This window comes from Oryctolagus cuniculus, chromosome 5 (genome assembly GCF_964237555.1).
Source record: "Oryctolagus cuniculus chromosome 5, mOryCun1.1, whole genome shotgun sequence".
NCBI lineage: Eukaryota > Metazoa > Chordata > Mammalia > Lagomorpha > Leporidae > Oryctolagus > Oryctolagus cuniculus.
In genome coordinates this window covers 8,236,696-8,262,839 of record NC_091436.1, presented here as the reverse complement: position 1 = coordinate 8,262,839, position 26,144 = coordinate 8,236,696, and the positions used below count along the sequence as shown (strand labels likewise).

Below are 26,144 nucleotides of genomic sequence, written 5' to 3'. Positions count from 1 at the left end.
TGACAGCGTCCTCGCCCCGCCCCCGGGGCCTTGCCTGTGGGCTCTAGGGCCCGCATGCGTCCCGACGTAGGCTGTGATTGGCCAATCGGGGATAACAGACAGCCCCCTTGGCCACTCAGCGGCCAGGGGCTTGTTAGTTCCGGGTCCGCAGCGTCTCTCGCATGGCCGAGTCAATGACCTAGGCGACCGTACATCCCTAGCTGAGCTAGCATGGCTGCGGCCGGAGAGTCGCTGAGGTCCCGGTGAGGAGAAGGAGGCCTGCGTTGTCTGCAGCGTTGCCCGAGATCCGCTCCGCGATGGCCCTTCGGTCGCGGCTCTGGGAGGTGGTGTCGGCTAGCAGGAGCCCCGGTAATTCGCGTCGCCCCGTCTCTCCCTCCGTCCCCACCGCAGGGCAGCGCGCGGCGGTGGCGGTGGCGGTGGCCGAAGACCCAGGCAGGCCCGGGGGTGAGCTGTCCAGGACCCCGGGGGCGGGCGCTCCGGGCGGCTGCCGCTTCTGAGCCGCGTGGTCGCTTGCGTTTCTCAGGGTGCGGGCTGGCGGCCCTCTCGACGGCGTCCGCACCCGCGGCGAAGCCTGAAGCGGACCCACAGGAGAACGAAGCCGTGGCCCCGGAGTTCACCAACCGCAACCCCCGCAACCTGGAGCTCCTGGCTGTGGCCCGGAAGGAGCGGGGCTGGGGCACAGTGTGGCCCTCGCGCGAGTTCTGGCACAGGTAGCCCGCGGGCTGTGATGGCCCGGGCATTCGGCGGCGGGCGTGGGAGCGAGCGAGGAGTCGGCGGGGTCCGGGGAGCGGACGGGGGCCCGCCGGGGCCTTTCTGGGGCGGCCCGGATCGGCCTCGGCCCCGGGGCTCGTGGGCCGGGCCATCGGTTGCAAAGGGGCAGGTAGGCGGGAGTGGGACCCTGAGGGTTAAAGTTCGAGCCTGAATATTTGCAGTTTAAGTGACGTCATTTTGGCTGCAGTAGGGAGAGTAGATTTTTTAGTGTGTGGCACTGGATACTTTGGGTGTTCGGCAGGTTGATCATGTTTATGTATTTGATAAGCGCACCAGAGAGACGGAGCTCGAACCAGCGTTGCGACACGGGATGCCGGCATCACAGGCGTAGCTTAACCGGCTGACCAGGCGGCCACAGCCCACACCGAGATCTTCCATTCACTGTGTTCCCCTGAAATGCCCGGGGTAGGCCAGGCCAGAGCCAGGAGCCTGCAGCTGAGTGGTAGGTGCCGCCCCAGAGCTGGGACTTCAGCCAAGTCTCTGTGTGGTGCAGGTGCCCCAAGCAGCATCCTCACTGCGGTGCCAGACTCCTGCCCCTGGAGAGTAAATTCTTAGGAGAAGTGTATTATTACAGACAGGAGATGCTTGGTTACTAAGGGAGTTGATTAGATAGCAAAGCAGGTAAAACTGCTGCCTGCACTGCCAGCATCCAGTGTGGGTGCCGATTCAAGTCCTGGCTGCTCCCTGCTAATGCACCTGGGAAAGCAACAGAGGACGGCCCAAGTGCTTGAGCCCTGTCACCCACATGGGAGACCCATAAGGTGCTCCTGGCTCCTGGCTTTGGCCTGTCCCAGCCCTGGCCACCATTTGGGAGACATCCCCCCCCCCCCCCATGACTCTGCTTTTCAGATAAATAAATCTTAAAAAAAAAAAAGATAGTTGTTTAACAATTTCTGTTTGCCAGGAACTAAGCTAGTGCTTTATACATATTTTCTCACTTAATCTTTAAAAGTACATTAAGAGGCCGGCACCGCGGCTCACTAGGCTAATCCTCCACCTGCAGCACCGGCACACCGGGTTCTAGAACCGGTTGGGGTGCCGGATTCTGTCCCGGTTGCCCCTCTTCCAGGCCAGCTCTCTGCTGTGGCCCGGGAGTGCAGTGGAGGATGGCCCAGGTGCTTGGGCCCTGCACCCCATGGGAGACCAGGAGAAGCACCTGGCTCCTGGCTGTGCCGGCCGTAACAGCCATTTTGGGGGGGTGAATCAACGGAAGGAAGACCTTTCTGTCTCTCTCTCACTGTCTAACTCTGCCTGTCAAAAAAAAACAAAAAACAAAAAAAACAAACCAAAAAACTACATTAAGAAACAGATGCAGTGGTCTTCCCCAGTTTACAGGAGCAGGGAACTTGAGGCTTAGGGAGACAGACTGGTGAGTGGCAGAGCTGAGAGTCAGCCGTGTTTTTGCTGACCTCAGCCAGGACACTGAGTTACTACTGCTGTGCTGCAGCACGGAGGCTGTACTTGCTGCCTACCTGCTTGGTGGAAAACTGTAGCATGGGATTTTTTTAAGGATATATATGAAAATTACAGAGACAGAGAGCGCGTCTATCAGTGGCTCACTCCCCAAGTGGCCGCGATGGCCAGGGCTGAGCCAGGCTGGAGCCGAGCCAGGAGCCCCATCTGGGTGTCCCGTGCAAGTGGCAGGCCCCAAGCACTTGGGCCCAAGTGGAGCAGCCGGGACATGAAGTGGCACCCACGTGGATGCCAGCCCTGCAGGCGCTGTCCGCTATGCTACAGTGCAGGCGGGAGAATAAAACCCCTCTTAACGAGTATACAGAGTTACAAGAACAAATTAAAAATCCTAGCTGTGTGTTGTATTTATTTAACAAACACTGGACCTATATCACCTACTGGGCATTGTGCTGGCTGAAGGAGGTAGATACAGTAGAAGTTATCTTTGTCACCAAAAGCCCTAAGTTTCATCATAGTGGACGGGGGTGATCATGGTTACAGTTGCTGTGATACATTTCACAGAGTTGGGAGGGGGTGGAAGGGAACAGGCAATTCAATTTTGAGATAATTCGGAACTTAAGTCTGAAATTCAATCTTTTGAAACTCCCAACTTGAAATCTTCACTATGTGGATGTTTAAATGACTAGACATGTAGCCACTCTCCGCCCCCCATCCCCACCCCGTCAGCCCTATTTATAATTGCATAGAGACTTTGGGAAGTGACCTCAGAGATAATGCCTCCTAACCTCTTCAGTGAACGAATGATTTGAGACAGGGGTCAGCACACTGGCCTCTGGGCAGCAGCCGGCTTCGGCTTGCGAGTTAAAGACGGTTTTCAGAGTTGGTGTGCGGCACAGCAGGTGAGGCCTTGTGGCGTCCTCATGCCATCTCCAAGTGCGGCTTCACACCCGCCTGCCCTGCTTCTGGGCCAGCTCCGGCTGATGTGCCGGACGGCGGCGGAGCACGACCTGAGCCTGTGGGCCCCTGCCAGCCTTTCGGGAGACACGCATGGAGTTCCTGGCTCTTGGTTTCAGCCTGGCCCACCTCTGGCTGTTGCAGCCATCTGGGTAGTGAACCAACAGATGGAAGATCCCTCTCTCTGTCACTCGGCCTTTAGAATAAAGAAGGAAAGAAATCTTGTTTAAAAAATGATTTTGCACTTTTAAAACGGTTAGACGCTATTTGGTAACATGCAAATAGACTGAAATTCAGTTCTCTGTCTGCGAGGGACGTTTGCTGGAGCACAGCTGTGCTCCTCACCGTGTCTGACAGGTCGCCTGGCTGCTGCAGCACCGCAGGGCTTGAGCAGTTCCAACAGACTGTGGTCCCAAAGCCTCAAACAGCTGCCGTCTGCGGCTTTACAGGAAAGGTTGACCCCAGGTGGAGAGACCGATTTTTTTCTTTTCTTTTTCTTTTTCTTTTTTTTTGCTAGAACTACCAGCAAAACTGAGTAGAACCCAAATTTCTAAATCTAGTGCTTTTTCTATTTTGCATTAAAAATCTTAGAGTCTTCTAATTTGAATGTTTTCTCTAACTCAAGCTTAATTTAAAAGAAGATTCATTTAAAAAATCTATTTGAAAGGCAGAGAGAGACCTCTTCCATCTGCTCTTTCATTCCCCAAATGCCCGTAACAGCCAGGGCTGGGCCAGACCCAGACCAGGAGCCTGCCCAGCTCTTGGGTTTCAGTTAACTGACTTCCGGGCCGGCGCCGCGGCTCACTAGGCTAATCCTCCGCCTAGCGGCGCCGGCACACCGGGTTCTAGTCCCGGTCGGGGCGCCGGATTCCGTCCCGGTTGCCCCTCTTCCAGGCCAGCTCTCTGCTGTGGCCTGGGAGGACAGTGGACCGTGGAAGACCAGGAGAAGCACCTGGCTCCTGCCTTCGGATCAGCGCGGTGCACCGGCCGCGGCGGCCATTGGAGGGTGAACCAACGGCAAAGGAAGACCTTTCTCTCTCTCTCTCACTGTCCACTCTGCCTGTCAAAAGACAGACAAGACTGGGCCAGGCTGAAGTCAGGAGCTTCATCTGTCTCCCAGTGGGTGCAGAGGCCCAAGCACTCGGTCGTCCTCTTCTGCTTTCCCAGGCCACAGCAGAGAGCTGGATCAGAGGTGGAGCAGCCAGGACGTGAACCAGTGCCCGATGGGATGCTGGTGCCGCAGACGCTGGCCTAACTCCCTGTACCACGGCACCAGCCTCTGATGTACATCTAAGTAGGCTGACCCTGCTTAGAAAGCGCCAGAAGTCCCGTGTTTTCTTCTAGTCCTCTCAGGTTCGCACATGTAAGTCTTTGTCCCTTCTTATACTCTTATACTTACTCTGGTGATAGCTGGAAATAGATTCAGTCGGCAGCTTAGCTCTGCCTCGCCCGAGTTCTCTTACGAAGTAGATGTGTAAGTGAATAAACCTGAGCTCCAGTTTCTCCTTGAAGTTGAGGCTAAGTGGAAATAATTGTTTCTTATTGAGAATGTTGAAAAGGCAGACGCCACACACCTTTCTCAGGTAAAACCCACGTTGTCTGCTGAGGTGAGTCAGCAGACGCTGGAGCCTGAGAAATGCGGGGGCGTGCGTCCCCGCGAGGCGGGTGCGTGGGCGGCTGCGTGGGCGTGCGTCCACACCGCGAGGTTGCGTGGGCGTGCCTCCGTGGCGCCGGGCGGTTGCGGGGGCGTGCCTCCGCCTGGTGGTTGCGTGGGCATGCCTCCGCCCCGGCGGTTGTGGCTGGGGGGATCTGTTCAGGGCTCTCTCCACCCCCCGCAGGTTGCGGGTCATAAGAACCCAGCATCACGTGGAAGCGCTCGTGGAACATCCCAGCGGCCAGGTTGTGGTTTCGGCGTCCACTCGCGAGTGGGCTATTAAAAAGCACCTGTACAGGACCAGGAACGTGGTGGCTTGTGAGAGTCTCGGACGGGTGCTGGCACAGAGGTGCCTGGAAGCAGGAATTAACTTCATGGTCTACCAGCCGACCCCCTGGGAGGCAGCCTCGGACTCGGTATCTTTGTTTTCATGTTTTTACTGAAAAGATAGTAATTTTAAACAAAATTTATGTATTTGAAAGCGTTAGATCTTCCATCTGCTGGTTCACTCCCTAGACGCCTGCAAAGGCCGGGACTGGACCAGGCCAAATGCACGAGCCGGGAGCTGCATCCTGGTCCCAGGCCACCAGCAGAGAGCCAGATCGGAAGTGTAGCTGCCGGGGCTCGAACCCGCGTCCATATGGGATGCTGGCACTGCAGGCAGTGGCTGTACCCACTACGCCACAGCGCCAGTCCCCCCCTGTCTCTCGAGAAGTGAATTTATTTCCAGGGTGTTTGTGGCGCTGACTTACTGGTTTCCTGTTTTCCCTGATCTGCAAAACCAGCTGAAATGCCTGCAGAATGCCATGACGGAAGGTGGTGTGGTGCTGCAGGAACCTCGGCGGATCTATGAATGAGACCGAGCACCGCTGGTTTTGGGGTGGATCCAGAACCGCCAGCTGCTGCCGCGTCGGAGGACCCCCAGCTGGAGCCCTGCCCCTGTTGCGCAGTGGATGCCCTTGCTGAAGGTCACCCTCTCCGCATCGGAGGACCCCCAGCTGGAGCCCTGCCCCTGTTGCGCAGTGGATGCCCTTGCTGAAGGTCACCCTCTCCCTCGGCGTCTGGTTTCTACATCAGGGTCTTCATTCTTCCCTGTCCTGGAGATGAAGAAAAAGTTAGAACTGTAATTAACTTTTGTGCAACAAAAGTTGTTTGTAAGCTACGAAATAAAAGTGTGTTAACTATTTCCGGGTCATTTGGAATTCCCTCTGCCTTCCAGCTCAGCGTAGCAGGAACACGTGAAGTTTGCATAAAAACTCTTACTAGCCTGAGGTCCTGGGGCGTGATGGCGGTGGTGTGGGGGCCGTGGGGGCAGAGGTGAAGAGGCCGGCGCTGAGCTCGCTTGGCTCTGCTTCCTGGCGGCCAGAGAAGCAGAACTGAAGGACAAGGGCAGTGCCACTCAGAGCTGGGAGCGTGCGCTCCGGCTGCCATGGAGGGACAGCTTGCCGCGTGGAGGGCACTGCAGGCTGGTGGAGAGCCTGGGCGGAGGGGCGGCGGGGCGGCCTCAGCAGCTGATGCGGCAGACGACGGGGTTAACTTTCTGGCCGGCAGGTGGGAGGAGGAAGGGCCTGTAAGCATTAGGGTCTCTCTACAGCAGCGCTGCTTTCCAAAAAACAAAGGCGAGACTTGAAATTGCTCCCACCTGCTGGTGTGTTCCCCGAACGCCTGCAAGGCCCGGGTCTGATGCCAAGAGCCAGTCTCAGGTGTGGGCCGAGGAACCCAGCTGCCTGAGCCGTCCTCAGCCTCCCGGGGCCGCCGGGCAGGAGGCTGGAGCCAGGCCCTCCCAGGTGGGCGCGGCGGCCTGACTGGTGTCTTCACCAGCAGGTAACACCACCACTCTAGATGTTTTAATTATTTTCATGTATCCACTCGTTTACAAGTGAAATCTTTAAAAACAAACAGAGCCCTTCAAAATCCAAGGATTCAGTGGTCCGCTTTTGATCAGTAAATAGCTCACTGGAGACACTTAAAAGTATGTCGCTTTAATAGTTCCCACTCAAAGGTGAGGTGCTGCTTGGGACTTGGAGTGCCTGGTTCCAGTCCTGCTCCGTCTGGCCCCGCTTCCTGCTGGGGCGCCCTCTGAGAGGCAGCAGGTGCCGGCTTAGGTACTGGGGAGACCTGGGTGGAGTTCTGGGTTGCAGGCTTAGCCTGGCTCAGCCCTGGTTATGGCAGGCATCTGGGGAGTGAACCAGCCGATGGAGGACCTCGCTGCCTTTCAAGTAAAATGAGCACCTAACCCGTGTGTAGGAAGTTCTCGCAGCTAGTCAAGAGAGGATGTGAGCAAGACGCGCACTAATGAGAACGGTTCGTGGGGCGGGGACCGGGCGATGTCCGGGGCTTTGTGCGTCCAGTGCGGTGCCAGGGTCCCGCCGGCGGGGTGGGGCGGACGGGGCACGCGAGAGCTGTAGGGGAGGAGACCACCCAAGGCCGGAGGAGCGGGACCTGCGCTGCTCCTGCTCGTGGGCTCCTCCCACCCGGCCCCCTGCCACTCTGCGGGCCCTGAACCACCTGCGGGCCCAGAGAATTGGCCGGGGAGGCAGGTGATCAGGCTTCGGTCACCGGCAACCGTCGCTGATCCAGCGCCCCGCGCGGCAGGTGCGCGGGCGGGGGCGGGGCGGCCGCCGGGGGCGGGGGCGAGCCCTTTAAGGCCAGTGCAGCGGCGGAAGCGTGCGGGCGGCACGTGGCTGCGCCGGCGCCCTCGGTCCAGCTGCGCGACCATGGACGTGGGCGCCGACGAGTTCGAGCAGAACCTGCCCCTGCTCCAGGAGCTGGTCCTGGGCGCCGACTTCGTGGGTAAGCGGCCGGGTCCCGAGCCTTGTCGCCGGGGCCTGCGCCTGGGTGAGGCCGGGGCGGGGAGGCGGCGGAGGCCGGACGGAGCTCCGGACCCGGGCTGCTTCGCGGACCCTCCCGGCGAGGGACGTTAAGCAGCGCGCCCGAGGCCTCTGCGCGCACCTTGTCGGCCGGCGCTTCCGTGTGGCCCGGGTACAGCCAGGTGGTTTGCTCCGTTTTCGCTTACTGGACTCGCCTGGCGTCCTGAGCCCCGGGCGCCGGCCACCTGTGGACTGTCGACTCTCTCGTCTGCCCGGCAGGTCTGGACATCGAGTTCACCGGCCTTCGGTCCAGCCTGTCTGAACCCCATCAGATAAGGTACAGCAGCCGCTGCTTTGGGGGCCAGTCGGAGGCGGCTCACCTGCTCGGTCGGCTCCTTGCTGGCATTTGCGCGGTGCTGGGGCGGGGGCCTGGCCGTAGTCCACTGGGTGCTGGCGGTGCCCCCCCGCCCCCCCCCCCCGGCCTGTGGAGTGAGACCCCCGTTCGTTCGCAGCCTCTTTGATCTGCCGTCCGAGTGGTACCTGAAGACCCGGCGCAGTGTGCAGCAGTTCACAATCTGTCAGATTGGTGAGTTCCGCCCTCGGTGTCTGTGTTTCCTCCTGGTGGACACCAGCTCCGTGTGTCCTCCCGGAGCTGGGTGTCGCTCTAGTGTGCTTGCTCTGCTTTTGGCCTTGCCTGTGGGGTCAGCGTTGACCTCGGAGTGAGCAAAGCGTTAGCGGTGTTTTCTGTCTGAATAAGCTCACCCCGAGGGACAGTCTGGTACCTGTTCCACGTTTGAAATTTAAGAAACGAGCCGTTTGTTAAAGCCTTACGCGTACAAGGTCTTAACTGTGTTTTGTCTGCGTCTTGGTTTCCTTCCTGCTCCCCCCACGTGGGGTTTGGTGAGAACTTTCTAGATCAGCACACCCAGGTCTGACCATTGCAAGGTGTTCCAGGTGATGGGCGTGCCCTCTGACCTGCTCTCCTGTCGGTCCGTGCTTTGACGGTACAGTGTGATGTGCAGTACAGTGTGATGTGTGCGGCCAGAGACCGTGGCGAGCTGCACCAACACGGAATGTGCCCGTCGGTGCCCTCGCCATCACTGGGTATCTGATAATGCCTTAAGCTTGGCCTGCTTGGTAGAGGAAAAAATAATTATTCTGATTTTGTGGGTTTTTTCTCCCCCTAATTTTTAATTTGAGAGGCAGAGTTACAGACACAGAGGGGAGAGATGGAGAGAAAGGTCTTCCAGCCGCTGGTTCACTCCCCAAATGGCTGCAACAGCCAGAGCTGAGCTGATCTGAAGCCAGGAGTCAGGAGCTTCTTCTGGGTCTCCCACACGGGTGCAGGGGCCCAAACACTTGGGCCATCTTCTGCTTTCGCAGGCCACAGCAGAGAGCTGGATTGGAAGTGGAGCAGCCAAGACTCCAACCAGTGCCCATATGGGATGCCGTTATGCCACAGTGCTGGCGCCAATTTCTTTTTTTTTTTTCTTTTCTAAAGATTTATTTATTTATTTGAAAGCCACAGTTCACACAGAGGAGAGGCAGAGTGAGAGAAATGTCTTCCATCTGATGGTTCACTCCCCGACTGGCCACAGTGGCCGGAGCTGTGCTGATCCAGAGCCAGGAGCCTCTTTGGGTCTCCCATGTGCGTGCAGGGGCCCGAGGACTTGGGCCATCTTCTGTTATCCCAGGCCACAGCAGAGAGCTGGATCAGAAGTGGAGCAGCTGGGTCTCGAACCAGCGCCCATATGGGATGCCGGCGCTTCAGGCCAGGGCGTTAACCCACTGCACCACAGCGCCAGCCCCGCCAATTTCATGTTTAATGCAAGAGTCAACAAAGACTTTCTGTAAAAGACTAAATAGTAAATGTTAAGTTTTGCAGGCAATGTGGTTTCTGTTACAACTACTTAATCCTGAAAACCACTGATAGTTAATATATTAACAAGAGCTTGATTCTTTCAGTAAAATTATAAAAGAACAAGCCATGGATTTTTTCTGAAAATTTTTTAAAGATTATTTGAAAGAGTTAGAAGGGGAGGTAGAGAGGTCTTTCATCCCCTGGTTCACTCCCAGTTGGCCACATTGGCTGGAGCTGAGCCGATCCGAAGCCAGGAGCTTCTTCCAGATCTCCCGCCTGGGTGCAGGGGCCCATAGACTTGGGACATCTGCTGTTTCCCAGGCCATAGCATGAGAGCTGGATTGGAAGTGGAGCAGCTGGGACGCAAACTGGCAGCCATATGGGATGCCAGCAGTGCAGGCAGCGGCTTTACCCACTGCGCCACAGCGCCGGCCCCTGGATCAGGTTTTATTGATCCTGCTTTTACTATAAATGGTGCTGAGTGGCTGTGTGTGTGTGTGTGTGTGTGTGTTCTCTATCCTTGTTCTTTGCTGCTCTTCTATTGTAGTTCTTTTCCTAAATAAGACCACTTTGAGAAGTACGGAAAACAGTAGCGTGTCTTTTTTTCTTTTGCAAGATTGTTCATCCATCTGCTGGTTCACTCTCCAGATGCCCACAGCAGCCTGGGCTGGGCCAGGCTGAAGCCAGGAGCCAGGAGCTCCATCCGGGTCTCCCGCGGGAAGCAGGGACCCAACCACAAGGGCCGTCGCCCGCTGCCTCTAGGGCGCACACTCGCAGGAGGCGGAAATTGGGAGCAGAGCTGACTTGAGCCCGGTGCCAGGGTTTCGGGTGCGGCTGCCCAAGCCGTGTCTTCTCTGCTGTGCCAACACAGCCATCCTGGCTGCGGCTCTGTGTCGTTTCTGTTCTTTGAAATGTCTTCTTTGTATCTTTAAGCCATGTAGACACTGGAAAGCAGTAAACTTCATAAATCTTCTAGTTCATGGATTTGGTGTTTTCCCTGGTTATTTTTTAAAGGGTATTATTTTTTAAAAGATTTACTTGGAAGGGGGAGATCTTCCATCTGCTGGTTCATTCCCCAAATGGCCACCACAGCCAGGGCTGGGCCTGGCCAAAGCCAGGTGCCTGAACTCTATCTGGGTCTCCCATGTGGGTGCAGGGGCCCCAGGACTTGGGCCATCTTCTGCTGCCCCTCTAGGCCGTAGCAGAGAGCCGGATGGGAAGTGAAGCAGCCGGGACTCGAACTGGTGCCCATATGGGATGCCGGCACTGCAGGCAGTGGCTTTACCCGCTGTGCCACAATGCCTGCCCCAGGTATTTGTTTATTAAATGTTTGTTGCTCCATTTTTCAAATAGATGAAAATAAAGAAGTTTTTCCATCTCCTCTGTCACTCAAGTGCCCACAAAAGCCAGCCATCCGTGCCTCAAACAGGTAGCAGGCCGCAAGTACGTGGGCCCTGACCTGCCACTCCCCCAGGGTGTCCGTTAGGAAGCTGATGGGAGGCAGAGTGTGTGGGACTCAAACCCAGGCACTTGGCTCTGGGATGTGGGTGTCCCAAGCAATGGCTTAACCTGCTGGGCCCCGGCAGCAGCCCCTGGGTAGTTTTAGAACTGGAAATGCTGGGGCCGGCGCTGTGGCGTAGCGGGTAAGGCCCTGGCCTGCAGTGCAGCATCCCATATGGACGCCGGTTCCAGTCCCGGCTGCTCCACTTCCGATTCGGCTCTCTGCTGTGGCCTAGGAAAGCAGTAGAAGATGGCCCAAGTGCTTGGGCCCCTGCTCCCATGTGGGAGACCTGGAAGAAGCTCCTGGCTTCAGATCGGCACAGCTCTTGCCATTGCAGCCAATTGGGGAGTGGATCATCAGATGGAAGATCTCTCTCTCTCTCTCTGCCTCTCCTCTCTCTGTGTAACTCTTTCAAATTTTAAAAACTGAAAATGGTATTGCAGCGTTCACTTCCGTGTTTGAAGAACCATCCAGTAACATTTGCCCGATTTGGGGGCTATTTCCAATTTGCTAGTTCTGCCTTGGGTCTGTCTGCCTTCTGTTTCTCCTTAGAGACGCTCTGCTGTGCCACCGCCCACGTGGCGTCTGGCCGCGGAGCCTGGTGGTGAGGCTGGGTCTCGCCAGCTCCTGGCAGGTAGCTCTCGTTTGGTATTCATGGCGTCTGTCGTTCTTCTAGGGCTGTCCGTGTTCTCCACGATCGAAGGGGAGTCGAACAAGTACGTACGAAGAGCGAGCCTGGGCGGCACACGTGGCTCCCGCCCTGCCTGTCCACGGCCGTCCCTTTGGCCCTGGACACCCCCGTGCCCTCCTGCTTCTGGCCTCTGTAGATTCCAGCTCCACCCCTGCCCTGAGCCTCCGCGCTGTGCGTTGTAGTAGGGGCGGTGTTCACACTGCCCAGTGGGTCCCAGGCACGCAAGGTCAAGTGAGGGCGGCCGCCGGCCAGTCCAGGACAGCCCACCTGCGCACAGTTGGAGGCGCTGAATGTCCGCTCTGTGCAGCAGCCCGGCTGAGCTTGCGGGGCGGACCCCAGGGCAAGATCCCAGCCTTTTGTCCTTGGCCCCTGGGCCAGGCCGAGGTCCCTGAAGCGCAGCCGACGTCGCGTCTGAACGGAAAGCGCCCGCTGTGCGAGGCCGGCTGCGAGTGGCCGGGACCTTGTCTCCTAACGGGTCTCCTCTCCTGCAGGTACGTAGCCCATTCGTGCAACTTCTTCCTCTTTCCTACAACATTTGGGATTTTGGACTCGGAATTCTCTTTCCAGGCCTCCAGTGTTCAGTTTTTGAATCAGTATGGCTTCAACTATAACAAGGTGGGGCCTTGTGGGGGGAGCTCCTGGCCTCGCCGCCTCTTCCCTGCCCCCATCTGCCTGAGCCGGGAGAGCCAGATGCTGCCGCCACGGGCCGTGGCCTCTGACTTGTCTCCTTGTCCCGTCCCCGCCGCCAGTTTCTCAAAAAGGGAATCCCGTACATGAATGAAGAACAGGAGAAGAAAATCAAGCAGAACATCCTGGCTGGAGACTGGCGGGTGCGCAGGTAGAGCCCTCCAGCTCGCGCCCTGGGGCTTCTTGGCGGAGGAGGGTGCGCGGCCTGCAGGCGGGCCCTGACCTGGTTCCGCCCGCGCCCGCTGTTCCCCGGCCGTGGCCCTGGCCCTGGCCGTGGCCCTGGTGCGTCTCCTGCGGCCGGTGTTGAAAGTGAGAAATGCGCCACTTGCTTTGGTACTGCGAGCGGGAGGGGAAGATGGCTGTGTTGCACTTGCCGGGAGACGCGCCCCCAAGGGCTTTTCAAAGGTAACTCACGGGCAGCCCTTGGCCGTGCCTGCCGTGCTGGGCACTGGTGTTGGACAGGAGCTGGGCGTGGTTATGTCGCCCCCGTGTGCCCAGCACTGCTGTGTCTGAGGCTCGGCTGTGCCCCCTACGGGTGGACTCCTGCCTGTTTCCCTCGGGCCCCACGTTGGTCCTTGTTCTGGAACCTAAGACTGCTTGATCAGGGGCTGGGGTGGGGTGACCTGACTGGGGCCGGGGTCCCCTTGGTGTTGGCAAGGGCCTGTGGGTTCTGGGATAGTCACATAGGCTGCTTGGGCTTTCGGCCCCTTGCCCCTGTCGGCAAGAGGAGTATGTTAGACACTCGTCACGGGTCTGGGTCGTCGCGTCGTGTTGCACAGGCGTGGTTCACTTTTGTATTCTCAGTGCTGGTTTTTGGACAAATTGTATGGGAAGAACAACTAGGATTTTCGGCATGTGATCTCCCAGGGCTGGGAGAAGGGGCTCTGTATTCCAGATCGCACGTTTCTATGTGAGGACACCTCAAAACTTGGGGGGGAAATATCTTGTTTTGGTGGAAACATCTTTAAGTTCATGTGTCATTTTCTCGTGTTTCCATAAGCGTTTTGAAGACCTCTCATGTGCGTGAATTTCAGATGTCTTCATGTCGAAATAAACACGCGTGTTCCTTCCAGAGGGCCCTGCTCGGGCAGTGTTGTGGTGTTTCTAACGCTGGCGAGGGACTTGCCTGGTCCTTGTGTTGCCCTGGTTCACCCCAGGATGTGTTTGGTCGCCTCTGAAGGGTGGCTGGCGGAGACGGTCCCAAGAGCACCAGTGCTTGGAACTGGCTGCGTCCAGTGCCTTGGCCCCCGTGTGGCGCCCAGGGAGGCAGACGGAGGCCGAGCGGCTGTGGCCTGCTGGTGCGTGAAGCCCCACAGGAGCCGTGGCCTTCACGAGGCCGCCATGTGCAGACACACCCCTCTCGGGTTAGCCAGGCAGGCGGCGTCTTGGGGTCCTGGTCCGCTGTGCTCCAGCGTCTCCCTCTCATGTGCCCGTTTTCAGCTCCCTGGATAAAGACCAGATCAAGGTGGTGATCGACGAGGTGACGCGGTGGCTGGACCCGGCCGAGGAAGGCGACTCGATAACGCTGCCTGGGATTGCTGGTAGGCGAGAGGCCGCCGGGCCAGGTCCCAGGAGAAGGGGGAACCCCCGCCCCGGCCCCCGCCTCCTGTGGGTCTCACTCCCAAATGCCTCCCGGCTGAGCCTGCGCTTGGACGGCGCGCAGTCCTTGTGCTCCATCCTGAACTCCGAGCGGACAGCTCTGCAGGCCCAGGGAGTCGGGCTCTGTTCCTCCCCGTCCTTCTCATGGCTTTCCCGAGAGCTCCGTGTCCTGTTCTTACGACAGTTGCTCCTCTGGGTTTCTCCCGCACGGTGCAGCGTGGAGCCCTAGCTCGGCAGCTCTCGGAGCCTGGTCTGGGGCCCCCGGGGTCTCAGACCCTGGCCATCCTTGCCCAAGGGTCTGCGGGGCTCACAGCCACTTTCAGGGTACCCCGCAGCTGTCGCTTGCCGTTGTCATGTCATTTCCCGCCCTGGGGCTGCAGCGGTGGTGGGAGAGCAGCCGGCGCGTGGCACACGTGGCAGGAGCCTCGCGCTGTGCAGGTAGACGCCGTGCTGTTCGCAGGGGCTCTGGCTGAGAACAAGCGCTGTCCCCGAACCCTCTGGATGTTGATGGACACGTGCTGTTCTCGCCGTAACCTTGGTTGCTCACCTTCTGAGCGTCGCTGTGTCTGCTACCCGTCGCCACGCGCATTAGAGCTCGGTGGTTGTGCCGAGGGACAACACGCGGGCATCCGAGATGAGAGCCGAGTTAGCTGCTTTTTTTTCTTTTTTATGGAATATCCTTTACTGGAAAGCACTGACCATGGTTACTTAGGTGTGTTTTGACAGGCAGAGTTAGAGACCGAGAGAAAGGTCTTCCTTCTGTTGGTTCACCCCCCAAATGGCCTCTACGGCCAGTGCTGCGCCGATCCAAAGCCAGGAGCCAGGTGCTTCTTCCTGGTCTCCCATGCGGGTACAGGGCCCAAGCACTTGAGCCATCCTCCACTGCCCTCCCGGGCCACAGCAGAGAGCTGGCCTGGAAGAGGGGCAACCGGGACAGAATCCGGTGCCCCGACCTGGACTAGAACCCAGGGTGCCGGCACCGCAGGTGGAGGATTAGCCTAGTGAGCCGCGGCGCCAGCCTGGTGTTTTTCGTTGGTGAAAATGATCACATAAAGAGTTGTTTCAAGGAAAAAAACTTACAGTGCTTGCTAATGGTGAAATTCAAGTTTTCCATCAAAAACTGAAATTTTGAAGAATTTGCATCTGTCCCCACGAGCCGGACAGGTTCCCAACACGAGACCTTTCTGGTGAGATCAGTGGCTGTATTTATACTGGCTTTTATTGGTATTGTATAGTGATACAAGGGCAAGTCAGTTTGTGCAAAATTGAATTAACAGGAATTTCACGAGGAGCCGGTGTTGTGCGGTGGGTTAAGCCACCTGCGATGCCAGCTTCCACGTGAGCACCGGTTCCTGTCCCGGCTGCTCCCCTGCAACCCAGCTCCCTGCTGATGGGCTGTCCTCTGCTTTTCCCAGGCCAAGTGCTTGCAGCCCTGTACCCACATGGGAGACACCTAGACAGTTCCTGGCTCCTGGCTTTGGGTTGGCCCACAGCTGGTGGTTGGTGGCCATCTGAGGAGTGAACCAGCAAATAGAAGCTCTGTCTGTATCTGTCACTTTTTCTTTGTAACTCTGCCTTTCAAGTAAGTTTAAGACTTTTTTTTTTTTTTTTAAAGATTTATTTATTCACTTGAAGGAGTTACACAGAAGGAGAGGCAGAGAGAGTGAGTCTTCCATCAGCTGATTCACTCTCCAAATGGCTGCAACAGCCTGAGCTGTATCAGTCCGGACCCAGGAGCCTCTTCCAGGTCTCCCACACGGGTGCAGGGGCCCAATCTTCTGCACTCCCAGGCCACAGCAGAGAGCTGGATTAGAAATGGAGCAGCAGAGTCTTGAACCGGCACCCATATGGGATGTTGGCACTGGAGGCAGCGGCTTTACCCGCCACGCCACAGCGCTGACCCCCATAAACATCATTTTTGTTCACGTACAATGAGGTTTTTGTTACTTTGAGAATTTGTTTCTTTTAACATGGCTGACACCAATAGCTGTAACCCACAGGAACAACTTTTCGGCAGCCCTGTCATCAGAGCGTTGGTGCGTGCTCCACAGAGCACACGGCCGTGCGCCCCGACCAGCTGCCGGTCCGCTCTGCGTGCCCTGGCTCGTCTCCCTCTCGGCTTCTGCTGGGAGTGCGGCCATTTCCAGGTGTGCTCGTGTCTCCCTGCCGTAGGGTTCCAGGCCTTCGAAGTCCAGCTGGTGCTGAGGCAGGCCCTCCCCAACATCTGGACAGCGCAGAGAGAGCAGGGGGTGCGTGCTCGCCCGGTCCCGCTGTCTGTCTCCTTTGGCCGAGTCTGGCCTCGGGAAGTGGCTCTCGTGTGCTCTGGGGGTGGGGAGCTGCGTCTGGGGCTCACTGGTGGGAACCCCGGGTTGAGGGAGTGCGCCGCGGCCTCGTGGCAGGTGGTCGTGAAGAAGGTGAGCAGGCAGCATCGCTGGTACCTGGAGCACACGTCCTGTGACCGGGCGAGCTGCTGGAAGGAGAAGATTCTGCTCTCGGCCAGGGGTTTCTCCGTCTTCTTCCAGATGCTGGTGAGAGCCCAGAAGGTAGGCGAGGCCCCGGATCTTTCCCGATTCCTGCCGTAGATACTGAGGGATCCTTCGAACGAAGACAGCTTCCTCCCGAGAAGTGAGCCGCCCTCGTTGCTGGCTGGCTTCCTGGCGGTGGGCTTGCTCTCGCCAGGCCGTGCCGGGGGAAGCTGCGGAGGGCTAGGCTTGCCGAACGCTGCCGCTCCCTGGCCTTGCAGAGGAAGCCGGGGGCCTCCACGCTTCAGCTTCCAGCGCTTCCAACTCATGCACCCTCCCCCCCTTTTTTTTTTTTTTTTTGGCCCTGAAGCAGTTGAGCGCTGCCTTTCTTGGTCAGAATGAGGGTTGGGTTGCACTTGCCAGGTGCCCAGAACTGCAGCAGCTTCTAAGGCTGTATCCTTTGTAAAAAAACAAACCCTGCTTCACCCCGGGTGTCTGGCTCTGCTTCTAAAATTCTGTTTCTCTCCCCTGGCGATTGGCTCCAAGTAGCCCTTGGTGGGGCATAACATGATGATGGACCTGCTGCACCTGCACGAGAAGTTCTTCAGGCCCCTCCCAGGTAGGGGCGCACCTGCCACCACACCCTCCCGTCCCGCTGTGCTGCCCGGCAAGCGCGCTGGGCCGGCGTCGGACCACCGAGGAAGCCCCTTTAATGCCAGTTCTTCCCTGCACCCAGCAGTGGAGGGCACCCAGCGGGGCGATTGGAAACCCCTGGGCCGCAGGACTCACAGCGGTGACAGTGGCTGGATGTGAGGGCGGGATCCCCAGCGGCGGGGGCTCGGGCCGTCTGCTGGTCCTGTCCCCTGCTCATCCGCTTTGACAGTCGGTGCTGGCAGCCAAGCTGGGTTAGAGAACGGCCCCTTCCCGGCTCTCCCCGCAAGCGGACTCCCCGCGACTGTCCGCGTCTCTCCCTGCAGAAAGCTACGATCAGTTTAAGCAGAATATCCACAGCCTGTTTCCTGTTCTCATCGACACCAAGAATGTGACGAAGGACATCTGGAAGGTAACGGCTGCATCGTCCGTCCCGGCGGCCCCAGGCTTGCTTACGTCGTGTTGGAAATCGGTCCCTGACCCCTCTTGTATTTTTACTTAATTTTTTAAGAGACGTAGCTCTTTGAAAGGCAGAGCGATAGAGGGGGAGAGACCCCCGTGTGCCGGCTCACTCCCACGTGGCCACAGCAGCCAGGGCTGGGGCAGGCCGAAGCCGGGAGCCCAGCGCTCCATCCGGCTCTCCGGTGTGGGCGGCAGGGACCTTTTCTGTCTTAAAGCCCCTTCGGTTTCCTGTTGTGTTGGCACGTCCGGGTCGGCGTGTTCGCTTCTGTGTGGTGGTTTCCCTTCCCTCTAGGTGCCCGCGTTTTGCTTGACGGGTACATAGTTTTTGTGCTTACTTAAGTGGGACCATGGGATGGTTCCTGTTGGGGCCTGTACAATTCGTAGCACACACACCTTGTACACACCTGCAGCCGGCTGCGGGAGCACCAGGGTAGGGGCCCCATGTGGCGTGTGCTGAGCCCAGGGGGCCTGGGTTCGCCCCGATGACACCCTCGCTCCTCGACAAGTCTCAGCCTGGTTTGGAAGCTGTCCGGTGACCATTATGAAGTTGGGGTTGTGCACTGCCTGTGGGGAGCAGGGGACCCGGCTGCTTAAAAATTGAACAGAGGGGAGTCGGCTTGAGCCTTGAAAGCCTTGGGGCGACCACTCGAGGAGCAGCAGTGACAGAAACGGGGTCGGGTTCCTTGGTCTGCTGCACACAGATGCTGTCGTCCGTCTCATGCGTTTCTAGCTGTAACAAGCTCTTGGCCCTGAGGGTCCTGGCCTTGTCCCGAGGCCCTCAGAATGCCTGGCGCTCTGCCCACTCGCCCCTGGCCTTGGCCTGGTGCCCTGCATGGCTGGCTGTAGAATCCCGTAAGCACGTCTCTCGATAGCGGGGGTGGCGTGCACTTCGTGGGCAGTGGTTTGTGGCCCGTGTTGGAGCTGTCCTAGGATACCCACGGCTCCCGGGAACCCTGCCGTGGAACGAGCAGTGAAGACAGGTGTACATGGGAGGGGGAGGAGGTGGCTGCGGGAGGCGGCATTCCCCAGGCCACGTGAATGTCCACTCGGCGACACCCGGAGCAGGTAACCGAAGCACACGTCTTCCTCGCCCTGATCTGTCGTCTGTAATTGCAGGAACTGAATTTCCCGAGGGTCTCAAATCTTTCGGAAGTGTACGAGGTCTTGAACAGGTGAGGAGGGTGCCTGGTGACATGGTCTGCAGCCTCTGCCCTCGGGTTCTTCTAGAAGGTTCTTCGCCCGTGGGCCCACCCCCCACAACCTGGTGCTTTCTAGTCTTGGGTGCACGTGGCCCTTTAGACCCCTGATTCTTAGAAGGAAGTGAGACCAGAGGCGGAAACCTCACCACCACTGCCCAGGTGCCCCAGGGCTCTGGCAGTCACCGGGGCCTTTCTGGAGGTTCTCGCATGCGTGAAGCCAGGCAGGAAGGGCCCAGCTCCCCGCACTCCCCTGCTCCCCACCCTGGCCCTGGGGGAGCCAGTGTGGCTACTCCTGGCTTTTCCCGGGGCGTCAGCGTTGGCTGCCCTGCCTTGAGCAGCCCATTTCTAGCGCTGTCCTGGCGACCTCTGGCTCCTCCTCTCTGTGTCATTCCCTCGGTGGCCTTGGAGGGTCGCCCTGCACACACCTGTCTGGTCTTGGTGGGCGGGAAGATGCAGGTGAGGCATTGGGGATAGATGTGGCCCTGGGTGTCGCTCACCATGACCGTGGCCTTGAGACCCGGGGCTGCCTTTTTTTTCTTTAAGATTTATTTATTTGAAAGGCAGAGAGGTCTTTTATCTGCTGTTTCACTTCCCAAATGGCCCCAACAGCCAGGGCTGGGCTGATCCGAAGCCAGGAGCTTCCTCTTCTCCCACATGGGTGCAGGAGCCCAAGCACTCGGGCCGTCTTCTGCTTTCCCAGGTGCATTAGAGAGAGCTGGATTGGAAGAGGAGCAGCTGGGATTTGAACCAGTGCCTGTGTGGGATGCAGGCAGCTTGACCCACTGTACCACAAAGCCAGCCCCTGATTTTTTTACTTATTTGAAAGAGCAACAGGTGTAATCAGACCAAGAGAACTCCTCCATCCACTCCGCAGACATCCACAACCAGCTGAGGGCTGGGCCAGACTGAAGCTAGAAGCCAGGAACTCGGTCTGGGTGTCCCGTGTGAGTGGCAGGTACCCAGCAACCTGAGCCATCAAGTGCTGGGTGCGCATCCCCAGGAAGCCGCGTTGTAAGCGGAGCAGGGACGCGAACCCAGGCACTTGAATACGGGGTGTGGGCATCCCAGGTGGACCTCACCTGCTGGGCCAATGCCTGTGCCAGCTTCCTGGGTTGAAATACCAGCTGTGCCACTCCCTAGTCTTCTAAGAAACCTCGGGAATTCTCAGCCTCTCGGTGCCTCACTTCTACCATCTGAAATGAAAAGTAACGGTGTGGAACCCACGAGGTTGTCGGGCGGATCCGTTGAGTCCGCCCCCGGGAGCACTGGGCACCTGCGCTTGGTCCGCGTTGTTGGAGTCTCGGCTGCCCTGGGTGTGGCTGGCCCTGTTCCTGACCCTCACTTTAGGGCATGGGCCCAGGGGCCACGCCCATCTTACAGGTGGGGAAACCAAGGTTCAGGGCAGCTAAGCACAGATTACTGTGGGAAAACAAATCGGGTGAGCATCTCCTCAGTGACTGGGCCGTCCTTCTGGTCACTCCCACGTGTTGTGCGGGCCGCTCCCCTCTGGGCTGCGCCCGTCACGGGGCTCGGCCACTTTCCTCGGGCGCGCCTGCCCGGGCCCTGCTCTCCACTGGCCCGTCTTGCTTCCCCGTGGGCTGCGTTGGCGCCCAGGCTGAGTCTCTCGTGTCCTTGGGGAAGCCTGTCTGGCGGCTTTGGCCCCGGGGGTGTGGGGGACACGCGTGATCACCTGTGCTCGTCACGCGCCGGAGGGCAGGGACGGCGTCGCGTGCACCCTGGTGCCGGGCTCTGGCCGCTGCCCTGAGAAACGCCAGGGTGACGTGGCCGGAGCCTCCTGCACCTGTCTCTCGTCTGCTGCCAGGCTCCGAGCCCTGGTGCGTGCGTGCGGGGACCGAGGGCGGACTGAGGGGACTACTGTTAACGAGTTACTCTCCATCCTGTTTTCCTTCTCTAACAGTAACTTGAATCCCACCAAGAATTCCGGACCAGAGATCATTCACGCGAACAAGTGTGAAAAATACGGTGTGTGCCCGGAGGCAGCGCTCAGCCGGAGGAGCGCGGAGCTCGGTCTGGGCCCTTGCTCGCCGCTGGGCCCCTTGGTGGTGCCGGAGGCCACCATGCCTGGGCTCCCTTCTTGTGAACCCCACCGTGGGAGCGGGTGGCCCGGCCCCTCCCTCATGGCGGAGCTCCGGTCTTGCCTTCTGTGCCCCGGCTGGGGGTGGATCGCGGGTGGGGGGAGGGCCCACACGGTGGGCTGTTGGATGCTGAAGTGGCAGGGGGAGGAGGGTCTGCCTTCCACACGCGGGTGCTAACGGGGCCCCGGGTTCCCTCCTGCTTCGGGAACGCGCTCCAGTGGACACCAAGTGCCCCCACGAGGCCGCATACGACGCCTTCCTCTGTGGGTCAGGTAGGAGCCTCGCTCTTCTCTGGGGACAAACCCACCCATTTGGGTGCGACCTCGACCTCGAGGCCCTGAGGCCTGTTGAGTTTCTGGCTTCTTTCTTTTTTTTCTCCAGTTCTTTTGAAAGTGGCGCACCTGCTCCTGCAGAGGGCGCACAGGTGAGTGGTCTGTGGCAGTGGGCGGGGTTTAGGGAGCCCTGGCCCTCTGCGGCCCCACCTCTGCCTGGGAGGGTACCGCTCCCTGTGCCCCTGGGTTGGTCCCAGGGCAGCGAGCAGGTTGGGAGACCCAGGCGCTGGGTCCTCACCGCAGCACTTCCCAGCTGGGTGCTGGCTTCATCCGTGTTGTCCCAGCCACGCTCGTCCCAGTGAGCTCGACAGGTTGGGATTCGCGGGGTCGGGCTGGGCGGAAGGATGGGGACTTGGAACAGAGCGCCCTGAGCAGGGGTTCAGGACCCCCCAGGTTGGCATCTAGAATGCATTTCTTCCTTGTTGCCTGCCGCCCCCGGCACGGGGGCACTGAGTGCACAGGTGACGTGTGTGTGTGTGTGTGTGTGTCCTGGAGCACCATCCTGGGGGTGGGCATCGGTCACGTGGGACTTGGCAGGTCGGGCAGGCGTGGTCTTGGGGACCAGCCTGGAGGTGCTCCGACCTGGAGTCCGGTGATGGGTGCCACCTGTGTGTGTCTGGTGTAGTGAGAATTGCACGTGTGTGTGCTCTGTGACACCTCGCTGTGTCGTCTAAAATCCACCCGCCGGCCTCCATCGTGCCTGTGTTGGGCGGTGCGGCAGCTCAGTGCCAGGGCCTCCGGCTCCATGTGCAGTTTCTCTTCATCACGGGCGCCCTGTCCCCCAGCTGTGCTGGCTCGGGGCCTGCATTCCTTTTGAGTGGTCCCAGGACTGAGGTGGGGCTGGTGGAACAAGGCCATGTGGAATCCAGGAGGTGGCGCCGAGCCGCCCTGGGCTCCCCCCGGCCCTGAGTCTGTCGCTGTGGCTGCTGGCAGAGGGTCATGGGCAGGCAGTGGCCGTCACAGGCAACCTCTGTTCTTGCCGGGGCCATGGGGGAGGCCACCCGCACGGTTCCTGGGGCTCCGGGTGGGGGGCTGTCAGGGGCGCGTGCTCCCTGTGCTGTCACAGATGCGGGGCTGTGCCTCCAACGTGGGAGGAACCTCGTGGGCCTGACTGCTCTGGACTTTCTCGTCTGTGTAGCAACAGCCCTGCTACCGAGCCCTCGTTCCCTCAGTACCTCGACATGCTGGCCCCCTACGTGAACCAAGTGAATCTCATCCGCGCTGGGGTCCCCAAAGTTGTAAGTGACTGCGCTTTGCTCCGTTCCTCCCCGGGAGGCGCTCTGGGCCATGGGCGGGGTCCTAGTGGCAGCCCAGGGAAGGGCTGAGGGTGCGCACACTCACTTCCTCCTGTTTCTGCTGCGATCATTGCAGACTTCTTCCTTGTCTGCGCTCTCCCAGCCCCTAACAGAGCCCTTCAAGGCCTCCTTTGTTTGCCTTCGAAATCTTTTAAAAAGTGAAGTGTCAGAGCCGGCACCGTGGCTCAATAGGCTAATCCTCCACCTTGCGGCGCCGGCACACCGGGTTCTAGTCCCGGTTGGGGCGCCGGATTCTGTCCCGGTTGCCCCTCTTCCAGGCCAGCTCTCTGCTATGGCCAGGGAGTGCAGTGGAGGATGGCCCAGGTGCTTGGGCCCTGCACCCCATGGGAGACCAGGAAAAGCACCTGGCTCCTGGCTCCTGCCAGGATCAGCGCGGTGCGCCGGCTGCAGCGGCGGCCATTGGAGGGTGAACCAGTGGCAAAAAGGAAGACCTTTCTCTCTCTGTCTCTCTCTCTCTCACTGTCCACTCTGCCTGTCAAAAAAAAAAAAAAAATAAAAAAAAAAAAAAAAAAAAAAAGTGAAGTGTCAGATCTTCTACCTGCTGGTTCACTCCCCCAATGGCTGCAGCAGCTGGGGGCAGGCCAAAGCCAGGAGCTGCAGCTGGGTTTCCCGCACGGGTGGCAGGCACCCCAGTACCCCACGGGTGGCAGGCACCCCACACTCATCACCAGCAGGAAGCTGGATTGGAAATAGAGTAGCCGGGACTGGAACTGGCGCCCCAACGTGGGATGCTGCCATCCCAAGCAGACGCCTCGCCTGCTGCGCCCGCTGCCCACCCCCGGGTTTCTTCTGGAATTCTTGGACGGGACAAGAGGTCCGTGAGAACTGTGGAAAGCTGTTTCTCTCTTCCCGTTCCTAGAACTTCTCTGGCCCGGACTACCCCAGTTTCCGGCCCCCCGTGCTCATCCTCAGCGTTGCGCGGTGGCCCGGGGTCAGCGAGCAGCAGGTCTATCGTGAGTTCCAGAACCTCTGCAAGTTCGACGTCCGGCGACTCACGCGAAGCCAGTTCTTGCTCCTGACCAATAAGTTTAAGGAGTAGGTGCCTGGGCCCCAAGTCTGCGCTCCGCCCCCCGCGGCCGGGCCGGGCCCCCGCTGTGCCAGCTGACACCACCCCCCACCCCTCTCGGCAGCGCCCGGAACGTCCTCAAGGAATACAGGGGCCACCCGAGCCTGCAGGTCTCCCTCTACCGCTACTGGAGGCACGCCCCCGACGTCAAGTGCCTGCTGCAGTGAGTGAGCGGGCTGCAGGCTGGGTGACGGGGAGGGGAGGGCCACCTGCTCGGCCTCACCCCCCAGGGCCTACCCACCACCTGCTCTGCTGCTGGCCACTGCCATGGGCCCTGGGTTTGGTGAGCGATGCAAACAGAACGCGGGCTGTCTCAGTACTCGCGTGCTTGTGGGAGGTGACGCACGGGACAAGCGGGTGAACTCCGCCGTGCTCTGGGAGACAGGTGTCCGTTAAGGGGGGGGGCTGGGTGTCACACCTCAAAGGAGGCCGGGGGGAGACCCAGGTGCCGTGAGGAAGAGAGCAGAGCAGGGAGTGACCCGGGGGTGGCGTCCAGGCAGCAGGGGGCCCTGTGTGTGGAGGGGACGGGAGAGGAGCCCGCCCCACCCTGGCTGCGGGGTGGGGGAGGGAGCAGCGGGCTTCACTCGGGAGAAGTTGGTCACCGCTGGGGTCTCGGCAGAGGAGGCCTCCGTCGGACTCGGGTTTTCAAAGCCCCGCTCTGCCGTGGGCGGAGATGGACGGTGGAAGAGGCGGGTGGGTCAGCCTGGCCGCGGTGTGGCCGTGACGGGGTCCAGCGTCGTGGCTGTGGCGGTGGGGTGGGAGGAGGGCTGGTGACGTGCAGGAAGGAACAAGTGGGCATCGCAGGTCTAGGGACTGAGCAGCTAGGACGGAGGAGCTGAGGATGTCCCTGGAGACAGCCTTGCCCCTGGAGGGTGGGGGGTGTCCGCCCCCCACCCCCACCCCCACCCCCACCCCCACCCCCGATTAGGAGAACTGCCAGCACACCAGGGTCGGCCCCGGGGACAATAGGCAGAAGAAAGAACATTGGGCGGACTGAGTCTGGAGGAGGGACCGGCCTGTGCGGGCAGCCCTCGCACCTGCCCGGCTCACAGGCCGATGCTGGCCTTGTCTTGCAGGGTCTGTGGCATCGTCACCACCTGGGCCCTGCTGGCATTCTTCCTGGGAAGACCCAGCCCCTGAGGGCCGCCTGTGGCCACCGTCCCGTCTCCGAGCCCCTCGGGCAGGCCCTCCTGCGCTCCGTTTGCGGCTGGGCCTGTGTGGTCCTCCCTGGAGATCCTGTTACTTTTTTGAATGTGGAATTCTGTAACTACTATCAATGATAAAGAAATCCTTGGATGCAGTTCCTGTCTCTGTGGCTAAAGCTTTCCTTCTCCATGAGTGGGGAGAAACCGCCACCTCCGGGGTTAAGCTGGTGCCCAGGTAGCGGAGGTGGGAGCTGTAGTAACGAGGGGACCGAAGCCTGCACTGCTCCGTGGCCCCAGGGCTGGGGCGATGTGGCCTGGAAAAGGGCCCGAGTACGGTCAGACTCTGAAGCCTGGCAGAGTTGGTGTCACAAACGCGGGCGACACCTTTGAGTATCACAAACAAGGCGTCAGTCTCACTTTAGAAACAAACGCCCAGGCCAGCGTTGTGGCACGGCAGGTCAAGCCACCACTTGCCGGGCTGGCATCCCGCTTCGCTGTGCTGGTTCGAGTCCCAGCTCCTCCACTTCTGATCCAGCTCCCCGGTAAGAGGAAGGTGGCCCAAGTGCTTGAGCCCCTGCCACCCCCACGGGAGACCCTGGGTGCAGTTCCGTGTGCGTGGCTTCGCCTGGCCCTGGTCTGGCTGTTGCAGCCATTTGGGGAGTAGATCAACGTTGGGAGGGGGCTGGTGTTGTGGCGTAGCAGGTTAAGCTTCTGCCTGCCATGCTGGCATCCCATGTGGGCACCAATTCAAGTCCCGGCTGCTCCACTTCTGATCCGCCTCCCTGCTAATGCACCTGGGAGAGCAGCGAAAGACGGCCCAAGTACAGGTACGAGCCCCCACCACACGTCGGGGAGACCTGGATGAAACTCCCGGCTCTTGGTTTCAGCCTGGGGAGTGAGTAGCAGATGGAAGATCTTGATCTCTCCTCCTCTGTGACTGTCAAAAAAAAAAAAAAAAAAATTGAAAGGCAGAGTTAGAGAAAGGTCTTCCTTTTCCGTTGGTTCACCCCCAAAATGGCTGCTCACGCTGGCCCAAAGCCAGGAGCCAGGTGCTTCTCCTGGTCTCCCATGGGGTGCAGGGCCCAAGCACTTGGACCATCCTCCACTGCACTTCCGGGCCACAGCAGAGAGCTGGCCTGGAAGAGGGGCAACTGGGACAGAATCCGGTGCTCCAACTGGGACTAGAACCCGGTGTGCCGGCGCCGCAGGCGGAGGATTAGCCTAGTGAGCCACAGCGCCGGCCATGCCTTTTCAAATCTTTTAAATACTTGGCATCTGGAAGATTCTCTCATGCTTTACCTTTTAAAGATTAATTTGAAAGTTGTCAGACCTTAAAGCAAACGCCAGCCTGTGCCTGGAGCCTCGGGGTGCCGTGTTGTGTCCCGGTTCCCCGTGGTGTGTCCCACACTTGGCGGCTCCCTGTAGCTGTTCTTGGAGCTGCTGGTTCTAAGGCAGCTGGGCGCTTGGCTCAGCC

The 26,144-nt window shown here is 59.4% G+C and overlaps 2 protein-coding genes across 5 annotated transcripts; both read left to right on the top strand.

The window, feature by feature from the left end:
- Positions 1-140: 140 nt before the first annotated feature.
- MRPL18 (mitochondrial ribosomal protein L18) lies at positions 141-5,976 on the top strand. 3 transcript variants are annotated; one of them, XM_017345472.3, is made up of 4 exons: positions 141-348; positions 524-710; positions 4,977-5,059; positions 5,578-5,976. In XM_017345472.3, exons 1-4 carry the CDS (start codon positions 297-299, stop codon positions 5,643-5,645), a joined length of 390 nt encoding a protein of 129 aa, XP_017200961.1. In that variant the 5' UTR covers positions 141-296; the 3' UTR covers positions 5,646-5,976. The 3 variants fall into 3 exon arrangements, with proteins under 3 accessions (XP_017200961.1, XP_051710162.1, XP_002715030.1); XM_051854202.2 differs by having other exon boundaries at positions 150-444; positions 4,977-5,208; XM_002714984.5 differs by having other exon boundaries at positions 164-348; positions 4,977-5,208.
- Positions 5,977-7,430: 1,454 nt separating this feature from the next.
- Positions 7,431-24,825, top strand: PNLDC1 (PARN like ribonuclease domain containing exonuclease 1). Of its 2 annotated transcripts, none has more exons than XM_008263748.3 (19): positions 7,431-7,585; positions 7,882-7,939; positions 8,115-8,188; positions 11,641-11,680; positions 12,147-12,270; positions 12,405-12,493; positions 13,783-13,883; positions 16,114-16,190; positions 16,341-16,469; positions 16,953-17,022; positions 17,381-17,466; positions 18,633-18,688; positions 20,634-20,698; positions 21,030-21,083; positions 21,193-21,235; positions 22,282-22,381; positions 23,319-23,494; positions 23,590-23,688; positions 24,602-24,825. In XM_008263748.3, the coding sequence occupies exons 1-19, from the start codon at positions 7,510-7,512 to the stop codon at positions 24,663-24,665; spliced, it is 1,581 nt and encodes a 526-aa protein (XP_008261970.1). In that variant the 5' UTR covers positions 7,431-7,509; the 3' UTR covers positions 24,666-24,825. The 2 variants fall into 2 exon arrangements, with proteins under 2 accessions (XP_008261970.1, XP_002715010.1); XM_002714964.5 differs by having other exon boundaries at positions 16,341-16,484.
- The last annotated feature ends 1,319 nt before the right edge of the window (positions 24,826-26,144 follow it).

What these genes read in the sequence shown, in the direction of transcription:
- PNLDC1 (XM_002714964.5), top strand. Translation starts at nt 7,510, where the DNA reads ATGGACGTGGGCGCCGACGAGTTCGAGCAGAACCTGCCCCTGCTCCAG. An exon ending in ATGGCTTCAACTATAACAAG is followed by an intron (nt 12,271 to 12,404) that starts GTGGGGCCTTGT and finishes CCCCGCCGCCAG; the next exon opens with TTTCTCAAAAAGGGAATCCC. An exon ending in CAGCGCAGAGAGAGCAGGGG is followed by an intron (nt 16,191 to 16,340) that starts GTGCGTGCTCGC and finishes GCCTCGTGGCAG; the next exon opens with GTGGTCGTGAAGAAGGTGAG.
- MRPL18 (XM_051854202.2), top strand. Translation starts at nt 297, where the DNA reads ATGGCCCTTCGGTCGCGGCTCTGGGAGGTGGTGTCGGCTAGCAGGAGC. An exon ending in AGACCCAGGCAGGCCCGGGG is followed by an intron (nt 445 to 523) that starts GTGAGCTGTCCA and finishes TGCGTTTCTCAG; the next exon opens with GGTGCGGGCTGGCGGCCCTC. An exon ending in GGGAGGCAGCCTCGGACTCG is followed by an intron (nt 5,209 to 5,577) that starts GTATCTTTGTTT and finishes CTGCAAAACCAG; the next exon opens with CTGAAATGCCTGCAGAATGC.